The sequence below is a fragment of the Phascolarctos cinereus genome, unplaced genomic scaffold (assembly GCF_003287225.1).
Source record: "Phascolarctos cinereus isolate Bilbo 61053 unplaced genomic scaffold, phaCin_HiC Scaffold_4;HRSCAF=312, whole genome shotgun sequence".
NCBI lineage: Eukaryota > Metazoa > Chordata > Mammalia > Diprotodontia > Phascolarctidae > Phascolarctos > Phascolarctos cinereus.
The window spans coordinates 216,679,260-216,700,588 of NW_027555847.1; the positions used below are offsets into that span (position 1 = coordinate 216,679,260).

General features: G+C 40.5%; 1 protein-coding gene across 2 annotated transcripts in view; it reads right to left on the reverse strand.

The window, feature by feature from the left end:
* Positions 1-17,100: 17,100 nt before the first annotated feature.
* PDGFA (platelet derived growth factor subunit A) overlaps positions 17,101-21,329 on the reverse strand; it is a 37,444-nt gene continuing 33,215 nt past the window's right edge. The window contains exons 5-7 of one of the 2 annotated variants that reach the window (XM_020977314.2): positions 19,792-19,918; positions 19,044-19,126; positions 17,101-17,917 (exon numbers count right to left, since the gene is read on the reverse strand). In XM_020977314.2, coding sequence (XP_020832973.1) covers positions 19,071-19,126; positions 19,792-19,918 — 183 coding nt within the window. In that variant the 3' untranslated portion in view covers positions 17,101-17,917; positions 19,044-19,070. The remainder of the gene's footprint in view (positions 17,918-19,043; positions 19,127-19,791; positions 19,919-21,329) is intronic. The other variant, XM_020977315.2, reaches the window with a different exon arrangement.

Here is a 21,329-nt window from a genome sequence, read left to right on the forward strand (position 1 = left end):
TAAAAATAAAGAGTATCAATAAAAATCTAAAGTTTAAAAATGGTTAAAAAGAAATCCACTCACATCAATCCCTCAACAAATGGCTTTTTTTTAGTTGCTTCCTAAGTGCTAAGCGGTTAAGCACCAGAGATACAAAGAAAGGTCCCTTCCCTCAAGAAATGTACATTCTAATGGAGGGGGCGTGTAAATGATTAGGTGTGGACAAAATATATAGAGAAGATGGAAGGTAATGCCAGGAGGAAGACAAGTGAGTAATCCATCAACAAACATTTATTAAGAAACTACTTTATGCCAGGTATTGCTCTAGAAGCTGGGGATACAAATACAAAGAATGAAACAATCCTTACTCTCAGGAAGCTTACATTCCAATGGAGGAGACAAGTACATATATAAATACAGAGAGCATAAATATAAAATGAGTAAATGTAAATACATATACAAAGTAGTTGAATATGAAGTCATTAAGTCCAGAGCACTTTGGACGAGAGGGAGGGTTCTAGCTGTTTGGAAGGGGGAAGCTTGTGAAATCAAGGAAGGCTTCCTAGAGGAGATGGTGCTTGAACAGCATCGCCCAGGAAGAGAGCATTCTAAGAGGCCAGGAATAAGGATAAGACGGCACTCTTGGCACAAGGAGACTGCCAGAGATGGAATGTTGGGTGGGAAGAGCAGGGAGAAAGCCAGGTTGGCTGGACCGCCAATCTTGTAAGGGGGAACGGTTGTTGTGGACTGGGGCACTCAGGGAAGATTTCTTGGAGGAGGTGAAATCTGATCCACATATTGATGAATTGAGGATAAGAATGTCCAAATTACCTGCAGCCTGGGATAGAGGGACAGCCAACATGGAAAGCATTGACAATCTATGAGTCAGAACAATGAGTTATTTGCCTCTGAGAGGAGCCTAGAGATCAATGTGTTTTATAAATAGCTATTATTTAGCTATTTTCAGCATTAGCTGTATTTTCCAGTTTGCATATTCAGTAACTAAAAAAAGTCATCCAAGGCTTCAGTATTCACAAGGACGGGCCACTGAAGCATTCTGTTCTGCAACAAGGACCCAGCCAGCCACAGGCAGCATCTTCACAGAGCAAGGAGACCTACCAGTGCAACATCCTGTTAATTAATTGACCCCTGGGAGAAGATAAATAGAAGAGCAGGATAAAGATGTCCAGCTTGTGAATCCTAATGTCAGCCCCTACTTATGCAGCACTTTAAGGCTCCACACATCTCATTTGATGCTTATGACAAGTCTTTGAAATAAGAGCTATTATCATCTCTGTTCTGTAGAAGAAGGATCTGAGGTTCAGAGAATTTAGGTGATTTGGCCTCAGTCACACCACTAACAAGGGTCTACAGTGAGATTTGAACTCAGGTCTTCATAACATGAGGTTCATGAGAGACAAAATATTCTAGCTGGCCTCTTTACATTTTTTTTAAGGGGAGAAGCTAGGTGGTAAAGTGGGTACAGCACTAGCTCAGAGGGACCTGAGTTTAATTCCAGCCTCCAGATATCGCAGCCAAGTCACTCAACCCCAATTTGCCTCTAAATAATTTTTTTTAATCTGAAAATCAGAAACTGACAAGATGACCCAAGAAATATTGTCCTAAAATTCTATTTTATTTTAATAGGGAAGAGGATTGGAGAAAGGGGGTAAATTAAGTGACCTAAGTCATGATTTATGCTAAAATTGAAGATTTAGAGCTAATAGGGACCTTAAAGGACATCTAAACCACCCTTTTATATTAAATATGAGGGAAGTGAGGCCTATAAAGTAACATGCCTTACATCATACAGATATTAAGCAGCAAGGGTAGCATCTGAACCCAGATTCTTGGACTCCATAGCCAGGTCACTTTCCCCTCTATAGTACTACCTCTCATGATACTGTGGTCTTTTCAGGCCCTTGGGCCTATATGCTGAATCCAGCCCTTGTTTTTCAAGGAGAGCACATACACGTACAAATAAAAACGGCATGTAATACAGGTGTCCCTATTGCAAAGTTCTCAGACATGCCCAGGATTCAGAAATCTGGTCTGGTCTAATTCTAAAGGAAAGCCAGGTAGGAGGAAGATCCCTTCCCAGACCAAAATGCTTGTCAGGTTCTAGGATGGAAGCCAGCCTTAGCCTTAGCTTTGCTGCTCACTCTCAGCGGCTCAAATATGGGAGCATGGAGATACTACCAAAGGAATAGTAAATAAGGATTCAAGTCCCAGCTGTGCTGCTGACTACCTGTGTGACCTGGGGCCAGTCATTTGGCCTCTTTGGGCCTCAGTATTCCTCCTCTATAAAATGGGAGCATTATACTATATACAGTGTATATACATACATACATACACACACACACACACACACATATATATATATATTTTTTATATGTGCACTATATGAAGAGGCTATATCCTGTACGGTCCCTCTAACTTTAAATCTACAATCATAACTACCTGACAAACCTATAACAGAGGTGATTCTATAATTCTATAATTCTAGACTAGCAAGAAGTTGCACAAAATGAACTCTGTTATCAATTCTTCAAAAAATTCATGGTAATGGAGACAGCACCTTAACTCAGAGAGTGACTCCAGCGGGGGAATTTGGGGTTAGGGAAGGAAAACAATTTGTTTTGGCAGATGAGATTTTGAGTGTCCATCAAATCAGACTATCTAGAACATAGCCTATTCCAGGGGTGGGTAACCTATGGCCTCAAGGCCACATGTGGCCCTCTAGGTCCTCAAGTTCGGCCCTTTGACTGAATCCAAACTTCACAGAACAAATCCCCTTAATAAAAGGATTTGCAAATCCTGTAAAACTTGGACTCATCACAAGGCCGCATCCAAGGACCTAGAAGGCCGCATGTGGCCTCAAGGCTGCAGGTTCCCCACCCCAGGGCCCTGTTCTGTCTGTTCATAGGATCAATTTTTCCAGTAAATGTGTTTGTTGTAGAGTTCAGCAGTCCAAAGTTGTACCTAGGTGTGGTAAGCACAGCATCTGTGTATAGAAGGAAGGAAGCAAGCATTTTTTATGTACCTACTATGTGCCAGGCACTGTGCTAAGCACCTTTACAAATATAATCTCATTTAATTCCCACAACAATTCTGGGAGGTTGGTGCTATTATTATTTCCATTTTACCGTCAAAGAAACTGAGGCAAACTAAGATTAAGTGATTTGCCCAGGGTCATACAATCAGTAAGTATCTAAGGCCAGATTTGAGCTCAGATCCTCCTGTTTCTAGGCCCAGTACCCTATCCATTGTGCCATTTAGCTGCCTCAGAAAGGGGAGGCATCTCCTACATGAGACATTTCTTGATTTTTCTAGTTGATAATGCTCCCTTCCCATAAAAAAATTGCTTTACATTGACTTCATACACACCTTGCATTTATTTATCTGAGTACATGTTATATTCCTCCTCGTCAAATAGAAGCTCCTAAAAGATTATTTGGGGCAGCCAGGTGGTGCAGTGGACAGAGCACCAGGCCTAGAGTCAGGAAGACTAATCTTCCTGAGTTCAAATCTTGCCTCAGACACTAACTAGCTGTGTGACCCTGGGCAAGTCACTTCATCTTGTTTGCCTCAGTTTCTTCTTCTGTAAAATGAGCTGGAGAAAGAAATGGCAAACCACTCCAGTATCTTTGCCAAGAAAAACCCAAATGGGATCATGAAGAGTCAGACATGACTGAAACAATTAATCAACAAAAAAAATTTAAAAAGAAGAAAAGAATCTGAGGTCCTCGGGGGCAGCAATTATTTTCATTTTTGGTTTTGTAACCCCAGAGCCCAAGCATGGGTTATGGTACATAGTAGGCACATAATAAATTCTTATTGATTTGAAGAAAGAAAAAGGATAGAGGGTAAAAAAGAAAAGCAACAGAGAATGTTAAAAACAAATGGAGTATAAATGAACCTTACCTTTTGGTATTAAATGTTCAGCCTGGGACATTGGAGATGCTGCCAACCTCTGCTTTAGGAGTTACACAGTTTATCCATATCAAAAAGCTAGTTCTGCATCATAGTGGCAAAAAAAAAAATGGACTGCAATCTCTTGGCTTAACAACAGAATAATCATGTGATTTCACATCCTGCTTTGGGCAGATAGGAAAGAATTCCATTATCAATCACCAACAATGGATTCTAACTGCCTATTTCCTCAAGACCCAGGGGAACTACTGAAAAGCTAGTGGGCTGGAGAAGGAGTGGAGGCAGGCCAGACCAGTAGGGCTGTCTTCTTTTATCTCATCCCTTGTCTTGTGCATATGAGTCAGTCCTGTATTGATCTTCAAGGTCATTTCCACCCTACGCACCACAAATGCAAAGAACAGAGACTTTAGGTTGAATAGCAGCAGTGTTCTGAGGGGAAGGGGAAAGGGAAAGAGAGAACCAGGAAAGCTGCTAACGTCACTTATTTTGCCCTTACTGTCCATTATCTAGGAGCTATTCAGATGTCCTTCTTAAGAATGCCACTCTCAAATTCTGTTAAATCAGACTATGTTGCTGGACGTCTAGGTGGTACAGTGGGTAGAGTGCTGGGCCTCGAGTCAGGAAGACTCATCTTCCTGAGTTCAAATCCAGCCTCAGACATTTACTAGATGTGTGATCCTGGGCAAGTCACTTAACCTTGTTTGCCTCAGTTTCCTCATCTATAAAATGAGCTGGAGAAGGAAATGGCAAACCACTTCAATATCTTCCCCAAGAAAACCTCAAATGGGGTCCCAAAAGAGTCAGACATGACTGAAATGGTTAAACAACAAGTGTTGCTGGAAGACATGAGGAGAGTTTCAGCTCAATTCCAAGTAATAGCCAAGCACCAATGTCATCCTCTGAACCTTCAGGGTAGAAATTTCACATGAGAAACAGACGTCAATAAAACCATATCATAGAAGGGATTCCCACATTGGGTGAGAGGTTGAGATCTAAAAGCTAACATGAAAGTTGAGTCTCAAGTGATTAGTTCAGCAGGATTAGAGCATGGTATTGATAAGGTCCTGGGTTTGGAGCCATAGAGGCTGTTTAGTTTGGGGTATACTCTATACAGGACTTCAGCTAGGGAATATTACTTTCCCTGCATGGAGTTATCTCATTAACATGAGCCATTAGCTACAAGGGAGACAGTGCAAGAGCATAAATGATTTAGTTCTACCCATCACCATTAACATAAGGACAAATTTTGGTATGAAACACATGATTTTGAACATCTTTGAAAGACCACAAAAAGGACCAGAGATGACGAATTTTACCCACTGCCTAACATAGAGAAGCAAGACTAGAGATGCAGCATGACACATATTTTTGGATCAGGCCAAAGGAGGATTTTCTTTTTGTTTGATTCTGAATATTTGTTAAAAGGTTTTTAATTTCTTTTTCTTAGTGAAAGTAGAAGGAGTTAGGAAGGAAAGAAAATAAATGCTTGCTAATTGAAAAACATTTTTAATGATAAATTTCACAATGTTCTGTAACTCTTTCCATTGATCCTGTTTCTTCCCCCCTCCCCCCCTCCAAGTAAAGACATTCCTTGACCTCACTATCAATCTAAAACCTACTTATCCTTCAAGGTTCTGTTCAGGTTCAACATTGCCCCAGCTACCCTAGTCCATATGAATTTTTCTGACTGAGCATGTTAGATAAGTCAGAAATCAAAGTGGAAGTTACTATTTTCCCATAAGTGCTATGGGAATGTCTGCCCTGCAAAGCTCTTAAGGGCAGGGACTAGTGATATCCAGCATGGAAACACACAGAACTTAGGAGGCATTTGTTCACTCCCTTGATCTTTGATGACTGAAATATAAATGAGGAATACCCAGGAGGGATCCTCCTAGGTGATCCTAGATCCTCCTAGATCCTCCTGGATCCTCCTCCTAAGCCCAAGTGTCAAGAATACAGTTTTGGTTGATGTTCAATCGTTTCAGTCCTATCTGACTCATCCTGATCCCATCTGGGGTTTTCTTGGCAAAGATACTGGAGTGGTTTGTCATTTCCTTCTCCAGCTCATTTTACAGGTGAGGAAACTGAGGCCAATAGGGTTAAATGACTTGCCCAGGGTCACACAGATAATATCAGGCCAGATTGGAAGATGAGTCTTCCAGACTCGAGGCCTAGCACTCCACTCTCTGCACCGCCTAGCTGCCCTCTAAGGTTACATTATGAAGCCGCTTATGTAACTTTTCCAAGCTTATTATATATTAATCCCTTTCCTGCACTCTATGGTCTACTCAAACAAAACAGTCTTCTTGCTATTCCTCACCCACAGCATGACATTACCAGTCTCCATACCTTTGTACTGGTCATTCTCCACCCTTGGAATGCACTGCTTCCTCACATCTGCCTCATAGAAGCCCTCCCTTGGCTTCAACCTCAAGTCAACCCTCTGCAGCTTTCCACATGAAGCTTTTTCCAACCTACTTTGTACATATTCTGTATGATTCTGTACATATATAGATGGAGATGGATGGAGAACTGGCCTCAATACTATGAAGACCTGGGTTCAAATCCCATCTTCAGCACATACAGCTGGACAAGTCTCTCAGACTTCTAGTGCTCTAGTCAATCCTCTAAGATGATAAATTGCAGAGAAGTCACCAAATTGCATTGGTAGAAGGAGTTTGCTCACCAAAGAGTTGTTTATGCCGATGAAATCACAGGCCTAGTCTCTGTCCCAGTCCCTCTCTTGTATCCCTTGATTGCATGTAAGCTCCTTGAGATCAGGGATGGTTTAATTTTTGTCTTTATGTTCCTAGGGCCTAACACAGTGCCTGGCCCATAGTAGGCACTTAATTCTTAGTATTTGCTTGATTGATTGATTGCAACTCTGAGATTGGACAAAAGTCTAGCGGCACACTGACCAAGGCCTGTATGATAAAAGGAAAAGGATTTCCAACAGCAGACCTGACTTGAAGAGCAGTGTGTATACTTCTGCATGGACCTTATCCTGTGAAATCTTGGAATAGAACTGCTATATTCCATAGATATTATGTGTGAGAGGACCTAGACTGTAGTCAGGAAGACCCAAGTTCAAATTCTGCCTCAGATATTTATGAGCTGTGTGACCTTAGACAAGTCACTTAACCTCTGTCTCCCTCAATTTCCTCAACTGTAAAGTGAGGATAATAATAGTATGTATCTCCCATGAAGATCAAATGAGATGATATTTGTGAAGTGCCTGGCACACAGTAGACCCTTAATAAAGCTTTCCTTTCTCTGAGAAAAATAGTGACCCTTCTTCTTGTCAAAGCCAAACCCTAAACCTATACCATCAACCTAATGCCCTGCTAAGAGATTTTCCCTCTCTCTCATCCTTAATCTATTCCCATACTTTAATCACTTCCTCCTCCCTCCAGGAAATTTTCTCTGGCTGTCTTCCATCCCTGGAATGCTCTCCCTCCTTATCACTGACTTTTGACTTCCCTGGTTTCCTTCAAATCCCGACTAAAATCTCACCTTCTACAAGAAGACTTTCCTGACCTTTCTTAATTCTAGCGCCATCTCTTTGTTGATCCTGCTTATATCTTGTTTTTACATAAATGGTGTCTTTCCCATCAGACTGTGAGCTCCTTGAGATCTGGAGCTGTCTTTTGCCTCTTTTGGATACCCAGAGCTTAACACAGTGCCTGGCACATAGTAGGCACTTAATAAATGCTTATTGACTGATTACTTATCCACTAATTTTTCCCCTTTGCCTACAGAAATGCTCAGCTATATTCCATGCCTGAAAAACCTTCATTCGCCTGCACCGTTTTCTCAAGCCATTCCCCTGTATCTGTCCTCCCTCTTACTGACAAATTCCAAGCCACGGTTGTTTATATGCGCAGTCTGGAAACGTTCCCCATCCTCAAACTGATGTCCTTTTCTCAGTCATTGTCCTCCTGGAGCTCTCATGAAGATGATTGTTCTCCTCTTCCTGATCCTGCTTGACATTTGTGACGTGGCTTTCTCTTAATCCATCTTATATTTTCCCTTACAGTTCATTATCCATCTAATCTTCCCTTAACACAGAGACACTCTGGGATTCTGCCCTGGGTCCTCTTCTCTTCTTTCTATATACTCTGTCTTTTGGAGATGTTATCAGCTTCCATGGGCTTAAGTATCATCTCTTCCCAGGAAACTCCCAAATCTATACATCTAGCCCTAATCTCTCTCCTGAATTCCAGGCATCTCCTTCTGGAAGTCCCATTGGCTCACCACTCTTCCAGTTATAACTACTGAATCATCCTTAACTCTTCCCTCTTCCTTATCACACAAATCTATTTAACTGCCAAGTCTTGCCAATTCTACCACCACTTCTCTGGCATCTATCCATCTATTCCTGTTTCTTCACTCACACAGTCAATACCCTAGCTTAGGTTCTCATCTCCTCTTATCTAAACAACTGCAATAGCCTCATAATTGTTCTCCTTGTCTTGCCTCTCCCTGATCCATCCCATCCTCTATGCAACTGCTAACATAAATAATCTTCCTATAATATAGGTCTAACCATGTCACTCCCTTGCTCAAAAACCTTCCGTGGTTCCCCATTGCCTCTAGGATGAGATAGAAATTTCTTAGCCTCACAGCTAAGGTGGTGCAATGTATAGAGTGCTGGTCCTGGGGTCAGGAAGACTCAACTTCCTGAGTTCAAATCTGGCCTCAGATACTTACTAGCTATGTAAGTCACTTAATCTGGGCCAGTCACTTAACCCTGCTTGCCTCACTTTCCTCATGTATAAAATGGGCTGGAGAAAGAAATGACAAAACAGGCCAGTATCATTGTGAAGAAAGCCCCAAATGAAGGGACAAAGAATCAGACATGACTGAAAAATTACTGAACTGAACATCTGCCTTTTCAACCTTATTACATATGGCTTCTATTCACCAACATGATATTCCAGTGAAACTGGATTACTATGTAGTAATCTAGACACCTTTCATTTGATACTCTCTCCCGTCTCTGTGCATTTGTACAAGCCCTCAATTATGCCTGGAGTATCCTCCCTCCTCATCTCCGCCTCTCAAAATCTCTAGTTTTCTTCAAGGCTCCCCTCAAGTGGCACCTCTTCTGTGAAGTCTTCCCTGATTTCCTCGATGGTTAGTGCTCCCTCACCTTCTTTAATTGTCCTTAACTTCTACTTATTTGTGCACACATTGTGTCCTCTCAGTAGAATGCAAGCCAGTCTTAGGTAATGCAGTAGATGGAGCACCAAGCCTAGAGTCAGGAAGACCTGAGTTCAAATCCAGCCTCCGGCATTTACTAGCTGTGTCATCCTAAGCAAGTTGCTACACCTCTGTCTGCAGGTCTAGCATTCTATCCACTCTGTCACCTAGCTGCTTCTTGTGACTGGACTTCACCTGTTGTTGTGACTGTTTAGTCATCCAGTCATGTCCAACTCTTTGTGACCCCATGAACCTTAGCATGCCAGGCCCTTCTATCCTTCACTATCTCTTGGTCTGTCGAAGTTAACTTTCATTGTTTCCATAACACTATCTATCCACCTCATTCTCTGCTATTGCCTTTTCCTTTTTGCTTTCAATCATTCCCAACATAAGGGTCTTTTCTAATGCATCCCATCCTGTGGCCAAAGTATTTAAACTTCAGCTTCAGTATCTGACCTCCCAGTGAAGAGCCTAAATTAATTTCTTAAAGTATTGACTGATTTGATCTCCTTGCTGTCCAAGGGACTCTCAAAGTCTCCACTAGCAGGACAATTTGAAAGCTATTCTATGGTGCTCAGCTTTCCTTATAATCCAAATCTCACAGCCATACATTGCTCCTGGAAAAACCATAGCTTTAACTCTATGGACCTTTGTCAGCAAGGTGATGTCTCAGCTTTTTAGTATGCTGTTCAGATTTGCCATAGCTTTCCTTCCAAGGAGCAAGCATTTTCATTGTAGTCACCATCTGCAGTGATCTTTGAGCCCAAGAACATAAAATCTGACACTGCTTCCATTTCTTCTCCCTCGATCTGCCAGGAAGTGATGGGACCAGTTGCCAAGATTCTAGTTGTTTTTTGTTTGTTTGTTTTTTCATGTTGAGCTTCAAGTAAGCTTTTATGCTCTCCTCTTTCACCCCCATCAAGAAGTTTCTTAATTTCTCTTTACTTTCTGCCATCAGAGTGGTATCGTCTGCATATCTGAGATTGTTGACATTTCTCCCGGCAACCTTAATTCTGACTTTTGATTCATTCAGCCTGGCATTTTGCATGGTGTACTCTGCATACAAGTTAAATAAATAAGGTGACAATATACAGCCTTGTTGTACTCCTTTTCCAATCTTAAACTAATCAGTTGTTCCATGTTTGGTTCTAACTGTTGCATCTTGGCCCACATACAAGTCCCTTAGGAGACAAGTAAGTTGATCTAGTAGTCCCATTTCTTTAAGGATTTGTCACATTTTGTTGTGATCCACAGAGTACAAGAATATTACAGACCTATATAAAGCGTTTCATCTCATTAAAACTCTAAATATGCATGCCACATACTGCTATGACCAATTTAACTCAAGACTATTTGGGCCAGCCAAACTACCCTCTGATTGTTCTTCCCACAGGACACTCCATTGCCTATTTCCATATCTTTGCAAAGACTATCTCCCATGACTGGAAAGCATGGCTACCTCCAAGGGCTTCAGCACTCAGCTCGAGAGCCCCCTCTGCATGAGCTTGCCCTGGCACCCCAGCTACTAGTGACATCCCTCCCCCCATTCATTTATATCTATTTTGTACTCGCTCTCTATATATGTATGTGGTCTCCTACAGTAGGACCTAAGCTCCTTGAGGACAGAAACTACTTTGGCTTTTTCTTTGTATCCCCAGAACCTAACACAGTGTCTAGTACATAGCAGGAGCTTCTTCATGGAGAGAGAGAAAGACAGAGAATGAGAAAGGGAGAAGAGAGGGAGTTTAGAGAGAAACATACATATATGCATTTAGAGACATATGTGTGTATACACACACACACACACACACACATATATATATACACACATACACATACACATAAATGAATGTGTGTGAATACACCGAAACCTCATTTCATTGGCAACTTCAACTCATTGTCTTTTTTTTGTTTTGTTTTGTTTTGCTATGCAATGGGGTTAAGTGAGTTACCCAGGGTCACACAGCTAGTAAGTGTTATATGTCTGAGGCCGGATTTGAACTCAGGTCCCTCCTGAATCCAGGGCCGGTGCTTTATCCACTGTGCCACCTAGCTGCCCCTTCAACTCATTGTCTTAAGAGAGCTTCCTAGAGCACTGAGAAGTTAAGTAGGATCATGCCAGTGTGTATCAGAGACAAGACTCAAACCTAGGACTATCTCTGAATCCAGCTCTCTATCCACTTTGCCATACTGCCTCTCATTCATATTCTCTCTCTGAATATATACATACATACATATATGTGTATGTATGTACAGCCCTATGAACTTTGACCCCAGAATACTAAAATTTGACTTTTGACTTGTGAGTCAGTTCATTGAGCACATCCAATCTCATCTATCTTCATATCTGGGAATCATACATACAGAGGTAAGACCTAAATTCATGCTTCCAGCCCCCATCATTCTCTAAGGTTCAGTCCCTATATTTCCCATTTCCTATCTGACATTTCCACATGGATATCCTATCTTCAGCTAAAATGCAGCATATCTAAAATGAAATTCCCCATTTCTATCTGGAGTGAGTTCCCTGTCCTAAGTTCTTAATTCCTGTTCATGGCACCATCATTCCCCTAGTCACCCACACACAAAACCTGAATCATCTTTGACTGACCTTTCTCAATTATAATGGATCAATCACTGACCCTGGAGTCAGTGTTCAAATTTTACATCAAATACTCACTGTGTTACCCTAGGCCAAGTCATTTAACCCCTATTGCCTCAATCTCCTCATCTTTAAAATGAGCTGAAGAAGGAAAAGGCAAACTACTCCAATTTCTTTGTCAAGAAAACCCTAAATAGGGTCACAGAGTTGGACACAACTGAAATGGCTCAACAGCAATCACAGTTATTATGCATCTTAGGCCACCAGCTTTTGTCCTTTGTCCTTTCCTATTGTCACTTGGAAGAGGCAAGTGAAAAGTGTAAGGTAGTAAGTCAAGTCTAACATAATTGAATTCTGGGTTTGAAGTTAACACCTGTGTTCAAGTCCTGCCTGATGTATACTGGCTGTGTGTACAGTGGAAAAAGAAATGATTCTGGCTTCAGAGGACTCAGATTCAAAACCTCCCTCTGCCACTTATTATCTGTGTAAGCTTGGGCAAGTCAATTAATCTCTCTATGCCTCAGTTTCCTCAACTGAAAAATCAGGGGATTTGGAGGTGGCCTAGATGGCCTATTAGTGTTTTCCAGGTTTGGATTTATGATTCCATAAATTCACTTAGTTTCTAGACATCCCCAGGTTACTCTAAAACCATAACTTATAATTCCTGATCTGCATAGATGGAGGGAGGTTTCCACAGAGAATTATCCACAGCAATAAAATCAATTCTGGACCAAATGTCTCCTGCCTGTACTATCCTTTCAATTTTTTAAGTGATCAGAGTTAAGTGACTTATCCAGGGTCACAGAGCTAATGAGTTTCAGAGGTTGGATTTGAATTTAGGTCCTCCTAACTACTCCAGAGCAAGTGTTCTATCCACTGCACCACCTCGCTGCCCTACCCTTTCAGTTCTAGTTGTTGGCAAAATGAGGTCCAAATCATTTGTGTCTGATATGTTGCATTGACCTCCTCATGAATTTCGTCTAGCCCCCTGGCCCTCATATATCAATCCTTCCTGCTCATGACTACAAATTAATTTCCCTAAAATGCCACTCTCAAAAACAAAAACAAAACCCTCAAGAGTTCCACAATGCCTCAAATTCCAAACTTTTTATCAGAAACCCTTCAAGACTCTCTACAATCCTGCCCCAACCCCTCCACTACCAACCTTGTCTCCCATCATTTCCCAGAGCTTCTTAACAATGACTTTCTCCCATCAGGAATACCCTCTCCCTTCTTCACTACTTAAACTAGGGGTTCTTAACTTGAGGTCCACAAACTTGTGTTTTAAATATTTTGTTAAGTGAATTTCAACATAATTAGTTTCCTTTGTAACCTTTTGTGTTATTTTATGCATTTAAAAACATTATTCTGAGGGGCCCATAAGCTATATCAGATTGTCAAAGGGGTTCATGGAATGATCTAGAAATAGATTGAGAACTTCTAGTCTAGACAAATAGTCTTAATCTGTTCAGTACCAGTTTAAATCTCATTTCCACTTCCAAGTACCTTATCTAAACCTGATTGTTCCTTTTCTCAGACAAGTAAACAGTACATAGAGTGTTGGTTCTCAAACTTTATCTCAGGACCCTTTTACACTCTTTAAAATTAATGAAGACCCTGCCCCCTCAAGAGCTTTTTTTTGGGGGGGGCAGTTATGTACTATGTATATTATAATTATACATTTTTACATATTTAATGTTACACACATTTCTATATATGAATATTAACTATATTAGAAATATAAACATCTTATTACAAAAAAAATTTACCTTGTAGACTGCCTGAAGAGATCTTAGGGATCCCTAGGGGTCCTCAGAGCACTTTGAGACTACTGATATAGGGCAGTTCTATAAGAATTCAATTATATGCTGCTTTTGTACCCTGTAGATGAGGAGTTGACATGTATTGGCGGAAAGATGGCTAGATTGTTGAAAGCAGTAACTCATCTTATGCTTCATTTTATCCCTGTCATTTAAGAGTACCTTGTACAGATGGCTCCCAAAAAGGTTACTGTTTGAATATGAAGTCCAATACCACAATAAAGGATGTAGAAGAGATGGCACTAGAGTCAAAGCACTCAGGTTCAAATCTCAATTCTGCTATTTAAATACCTACCTAACTTTGGGCAAATCACTTTCGTTCTCTGGAGTTCTATTTAATTTGTAAAATTGGCAACTTGGCATAGATGACTTCTAGGGTCCTTTCTACCTATGAAGCTATGAACCTAGGCTATTGAAATGATGCTGTGATATGAAAAGAATGGGGTTTGAGGGAGTGATGTGTACACACATACACACACACATCACACACACACACACACACACACACACACACACACACACACACACACACACACCCCTTATAGACTCAAAGAGTATTAGAACTGAGAGGGATTATTTAATCCAACCCCACCTTTTTACAGATGGGGGAAACTAAGGCCAAGAACAAGAAACTAACTTGCCTAAGGCATAAAGGCCATCAGCATGGTATAATGGAAAGGGCACTGGTTTTAAGTTAGAGATATGGTTCAAATTCTGACTCTAACACTTACGACCTTTGTGACTAAGTTTAGGAATCTGAGACCTAAGTTCAACCCTGCCTCAGACACTATTAGGGTGATCCTGGGAAAGGCGAAACCTCTATTTCTTCACCTGTAAAATGAGGATAATGATAGCATTTACCTCACAGGGTTGTAGTGAGGATCAAATGACATCACTTAAGTGCTTTGTAAACCTGGGCATTGTGGTCTCTTGAAAAATATTTAACAAAATACATATGACCAAAAAGGCGAACTCTTGCAAGGTTGTATATCCCCAAGATCTCCGTTTTAGCCCAGCCCCTCGCCTCCCCTTCCTCCTTCTCTCAAAATGTAGCTACCCTTACCCTTTTACCCTTGGCTGGGGAAGTCCCTCCCAGACCTAAGGCTATTTTCTATTTGCCTCCTCTCCCAATATTGAAGTCTTTGGACCCAACAGTATTTGGTTTAAGACACAAAGGCAAGTCATCACCAAAGGGATAATGTGTTAGAAAGGAATGCTGGGAATGCAGACAAAACCTTGACAAAAGGAAGCAGCAACAGCATCAATGGCACTGAATTTTTTTTAAGTCATCATCTCTGTAGCCAATTCAAAGACTGGTCAGTGTTTGCTTATGTCAACCACAGGACCACAGGGCTCGGACACAAAGACCATATCCCCTAATTCCTCGTAAGAGCCAGTAATGAAATTAACCACCGACTCCAACTCTGTCATTGAAAGAGCTACCGCAGGACCCTTCATTCAGTCTGTAGCTCTCCTCCCTTTGAAACCATGACAGTCTTTATGGCGGCACCAGTCAAATGGCTGTCTTGGGTTACATTTTCTCTGGGAACTAAATATACCATGGAGCTCGCCAACTCCTTGCCACAGCAAAGGAACCACAGGGTGTCCCCACAAAGTGGGCCCCTGGTTTACTCCAGCACCTTTCTTTGTTTTTCTAACATTTTTCCCCAAAAACCTATGAGGAGAGCACACCATGCTTTTTCAGCTACATGATTTTAATGGGTAAATGAATTCTTTCATTAGATAGCTTGCAAAAAAAAGAGAGAGAGAGAGAGATGAGCAATATTATTGGCATCTCACTGAAACATAAATATATAAATTACACTTTTACACATTAAAAAAAACTTTAGACATATACATTCATGGGCATAGCATTGTGAATGGTACCCAGCTGAGAGTAAGCACAGGTGGCCAACAGAACTCAGGTTTCCACTCTCTGGGAAGAGAATATACCCCTCCAGGCATCTGACTGGCATCTGGGTAAGGCTGAATTCTGACTTCATGCTGCCACAAACAGCCTGTTTCCCAAACTGCTTTTCTGTTGCTCGAAATGTGACCATGCCAGAGAGGGCAAGAACAGGTTCAATCTTTTCCCCAAAATTTGAAAGGCTCCAAGTGTTGGTTTCCCTCAGCCTCTCCCTACCCACCCCCCTTTCCCATCTTATCCCAATGTCTTAGTGTTTACATCTCAAAGCTTCAGTTCATTCACATTCAGAGGCATTCCATTCAGGCTGAAAGCCTTATCATAAAGACATGCTACTTTATAAATTCCTCTTTAAAAAACAAAAACAAAAACAAAAACCCTTTACTTCACTAACACATACAACAGAGAGAAAGATTCCATCTCTTAGGAGACATTTCATGGGAAACGTGATAAACAAAATTAAAAGGAAAATGGCCACATGACCTAACCTACTTGGAGGTTTGGGGGAAGAGTAAATGAGGCAGCGTAATGAGCCACCAGGGTACTCAGAATAGTTAACTATCTATGTCTACCCAAGGCCATAAGCCGAAGAAAAGTAGGAAAAAAATCAGGCTCTTTTGCCTATACCCTCCAAGCAAGCCTGACTCAAATGTGGGTTTTTTTTCCTTTTAAGTTAAATTCAGCCAAATAACCCCTCTAACCAAAGTTTTCACTTTCCCTCCCAATGGCTTTTGGCATCAGATAGACAAGCGCCTCAGTCAACTAACCAAATGTTTGGTCTGTGTGACAATAAATGAACAGTTGGGCCAATTTCTTTCGTCAAATTGAACTGACCAATGATTCTGGAATTTTAAATATGACCACATCCTCTTTAATTTTCAATGCAGTGGGTGGGGCCTGAAGCCAATTGGGTTCAGCTGAGCCCTTGAGAGAGGGCTCCAATGGAATCCCGGTGAGCCACTGGTAAATGAAAGAAGCATAGGCATCTTAACCAGTATTCTACTGCAAGGCGAGTTGGGTTTGAAACAGAATTTGAAGTTGATTGGGCTCTTCTACTAGAAAAATATGACCATAAAATAATGGGAGGTGGTTTTTTTTTTTTGGATTCCTTTGGAGGTGGATTTTTTTGTTTTGTTGTGATGAGGGTTGGGATCTTGGGGGAAGGGAGGGAAAAGGGGATGGTTTCAAGAAAACATAGGATTTCTCAGGTATACAAAACTGTTAATTTTAGATAAAAATACAAACTTCACCTTTACAAAAAACACATTTTCTGTTGAATACACGCAAAGCATAACATCTTACCAAAAATAAAGAATTTTAAAGTTCTGTTCAAATATTGGCAGCAGGTCCACTCCTCTGCTGTGACAACATTGTACAATACAGATACAAGAAGAAGTTGTACATTTTCACCCAGCCAAACATGTCAAAAATTAACTTTCTATCTCATATACTGTAAAAAGAATGGCAAATTGCTAACACAGATATCACTGACTAGTCACCAACTGACAAAAGCCTGCAAGGGAGGATTTGGCATGGATGTTTCTATGATTGGTTTACGCACATTATTTTACTCAAATGGCTTAAATTAAAAAGGGAGGGGGAGGAAGGAGAAAAATATAAACCCAGAAACATTTAGAAAATTATGCATAGGTAGGTATACCATGTTTATTTTAATACATCTCATTAGTTTGCATCCTGCTAGGAGAAATACCATCATACTGCCTGCCTTACTGTTACTTAGAGCAGCCTTTTTCATGTGTTATTGGTAAATGGAGTCCAAGAGATTTAAAAAAAAAAAAGCTAGGCAAAGAATAAAAAGAAAAGCTTAATAATCACTTTATGGTATAAAAAAAATCCACTTAAGGCTCTCAAAAAGGTTTTTGTATAGACTTAAAACACTACGGATCGAGGATGTATTGTGTCTATAGTGTTCGCGTGGCATTGGATACATTCCTGGTTGTTGTTGTTGTTGTTGTTGTTGTTTTCTTTTTGTGTGTGTGTGCCTGTAGTCCATCAGTGTCCATCCATCTTCATCAAGAAAACAGGCCTACTTCTTGACAAAAAGCACCTTTGACCACTCTTGACAGAAATCCATTGTTCATTTAGATTTTTGTCACATTTTTGTAGGACTTTTTCGTCTCATCCATTCAGTCAACCTTTTATTTTTTTTTGTATGGGTTTTTGTATAGTTTTTTTCTTTTTTCTTTTTTTTTTGGACAAGGAAGCTTCTTATTGTTTCACCGAGTGCTACAATACTTGCTTTGATGTCACATTAAACAAATGTACATTACATTGTCTCTTTGTTCTCATCAAGTGTTCTTTCAGACAGTTTTTCACAGAGGAGAACAAGTAGAGTATACTGTCAATGAAGCACCATACATAGAAGGTTCAGGAATGTAACAAACCATGTACATCCGTGTCCCAGAGAAGGTTTTCTAGCTTATTTTCACCTCACATCTGTTGGGGGAGAAAAAGGATATAATAACTTTGGGATCAAAAGAGTCATTACTTACTTGCTGTCTTTTTACTTCTTTATCACCAACCAATCAAAAGATAGTCTACACGGAACAACTAGCCCAATGAAAATAGCACAGAAAGTTGGTTAATAGGATTTAGTGGTTTCTGAGACCTGTACAAGTGAAGGCCAAATTATCTCCTACAGTAGTTAAAAAAAAAATTCCAGAGTCAGAATAAGGAGATCTGGAATACTCACATCCCATATCTATCTCTATATGAACTTTAGCCATGGCAGCCATTTTACTCGATCCTACTGTCTTTTATGGTTGTGACAATGGCATGATCTCCAAAGTCCCTTGAAGTTTTAAGATACTATAATACAGGAATTATGAAGACACTATCCTGCTTCACAGGTTTCAAAAGATCCTTGATTTGATAGGTTCCTCATCCTCTCCTCAACTCCATGTTTTAGAAGTAGAGAAGGAGAAATGTGAGATCCTCCTGGAAAGTTATATCTAGTTGCCTTCAATGAGACAATCACTGTCAAAGAGGGCTGGTGAATCATCTGCCATGGGGTGGGGGAAGGAGGATGTAAAATATTTAAAGCTCCTTTCTTACTCTAGGATTCTATGATTTAGGGCATTAAATCCATGAGTCCTCCTTCTAAAGAAGGCCAAAGTGGGAGTAGAGATCCTTACAGGTCTAGAATGAGATTTTTCCAAACATTCAACTTGTATATAGCCCAATCTTTTGAAATACAAACCATTTTCAACCTTGTAATCCATTCATGCATTGTTACAGGATGCTTTGACCCTCCAAATCAGTAAAAACAGAAAACAAAAGCCAGAGGAATGATACTTCAGATCACAGAAGCTCAAGTATTAATTAGGGCCTTTACAAAGGCAAGAAAGGCAGAGTTAAGGGATGGAAGAGGCCATTGGTTCCGGATAGCTTAAAGGGAAAACACCAGCAGGGTAGAACGATTAGAGCCAATCATATCTAATCTCTGCAGTTTTCAGGTAGCGAGTGTCAAGATTGGAAGAGTGATTCAGTTGGTGTGATAAAGAGTTTGATTGAGTTGTCCATTGTTTGTGGGATTACAGCGTATCCAGTTTTTAGGTCCTACCTGATTACCAAATAGCTCCAGTGGGCCTTAGGTTGGTTTTAACTTTTTTCTTTTCCGTTTTTTACCTGTTTCCCTAGGCCTTCCTGTTAACATAAGGGCAAGGAGGGTGAAAAGCCCTAAGGGAATGCCGTTTGCTTAAAAACTGAAGTAATAAATACTTGAGATGTTTATCATTCTGAAAGAAAACTTGATAATCTTTTGCATTAAGGTACTTCCTTGTATTCTATCTTTTTTTTCAAACTGACCTTAGGAGTATATTATAAAACCATGCTGCTTCATCAACAAACACTCACAACAAAAAGCTAGGTTTCAACTGACTGAAGTTGGGAGCCTAAAGTTAAAAAATATCCCCCTTCATCTCTACAATCCTGAAAAGCTAACTTTCATTAAAAAAAAGGGGAAAACAAAAAACAAAAAAAACACACCTTTCCATCTCAAACCCTTACTCTAATCAGGTTTCAGCCATATTTTTAGCTGTACCCTGGATAAGACCTCACCACCCACCCCCATTCTACTCTCACACCCTTACCTCTCCACCATAATTAATCTTCAATTCCAATTTCTTCATGAGTTAATCTTTAGGTTAAAGTACAGCTGACATATATGCTCAAAAGTATATGCCCCACCTAATTCCAGCATTCACCAAGTATCCTAACAATTCTGCTGCATCACCCCACACCAACATATACCCCGACTCCCAGGAAACAAAGATGAAAAAGGCATCCACATCAAAAAGGTGGCCACTTACCAGTTTCTTCTTCTCGATAATCTGAATTAGAATTTGACGACATACAGGTGCACTCCAAATGCTCTTCTAACCTCACTAGAACTTCTTTTAATTTTGGTTTTTTCCTAACATATTCCACTTTTGCCACCTGCAAAATAAAAAAGTAAACACCAGTGAGACCCACAGTGGTGCTTCACTCTTTAGCAGTCACATATTGAGAAAGAATGAACTCTGTTAACAGAGTTTCGATAAGATTGCAGAGCTAGCCGGTCATGGAGCACCAACCAGGATGCAGCCATTCTGAAGAACCAGTTTCATTCACTTCCAAATGGAATCCCAAACAGGATGCCCTCTGAAACTTCCAATCAATCTAGCTGCCTTCCAGCAAAATCCCCACTGCTTTGAAAAAATAAATCAAGACCAAAAATATTCTAAGGATGATAAATATTTGAGATCTAGTTGGGTTTGTGTGCATGTGCTTTAAGAAAAAGCAAAATGCAATAGAATAGAAATCATTTGGTTGGAACCAGCCGGGAAAGCCAGCAAAATGGAAGAAGGCATCTTTTTGAAGGTAGTAGCGCAAATACATTATTTAACATCCTGTGATCTGCATATCATACCACATTGTTTTCATTTAAATCAGTTAGCCAATGAAAATAACTAAGGCCTGTTGACCTGGCCAAATACATTAACAACCTACACAGGAAAAAAAATAATCAGGATTTCAGTTTTCCCAACATTCCCCTCCAGCTTGTTTTCAGAAATTTAGGCCAAAGACCCTGGCACATAATCCCAGCCTGATGAAATCAGTTCCCAAGAGGACTGAAACATCCACCCAGAATAGACAGGGCCTTGGTTCTAAGATCTGGGGCGAGCCTGAACTCAGGGCATTTTGAGATAATGAGACCCAAACTGAGGTTCTCTATCTTTAGATGAGACAACCCATGGAAGGTTCTGAATGAATCAATCGGCTTAAATGGCCCCAAGTGGCAGCTGGAAATGGAAATAAAACATTTAAAATTCCAATTACCCTTCAGGGACAGTGCTAAAATAAAATTATTTTCTTTGTCCCAAAGAATTTGAGGTACAAAAAAATCGAGTGGAAGACCTTAGGGAATTGTGGGATAAAAAATCATATTGGCACATCATAGATCATGGGCCAAATGCCAAACAATTCAGCCATCTTAATCTCCTGGGCTTTTAAACAGAGTCCACTTGTCTTGATGCAATATTGAATAGGGTCCTGCAACAATCACATTCACAGGCTAGGAAAACCAGGCACCAAGATGGCGCTAAATGAACTTCTGGAGAGCACTTGCTATCTGGCAAAGCATTTCCTCATTCAAGGGTATTTCCAAGCCATCTGTGAGATCATTATCTTTCACATGAAAAATTAAGGGCACTGAAATACCCTGGTATGCTATTCAAGGCCCTCTAATGGGCCACCTTCTTATGCTAACCTAACCATATTTCCCTCTAGTACACAGGTTCTTAACCTAGTGCCCACAGAGAGATTCCAGGGAGTCTGTGAACTTGAATGAGAAAGAAAAAAATTACCT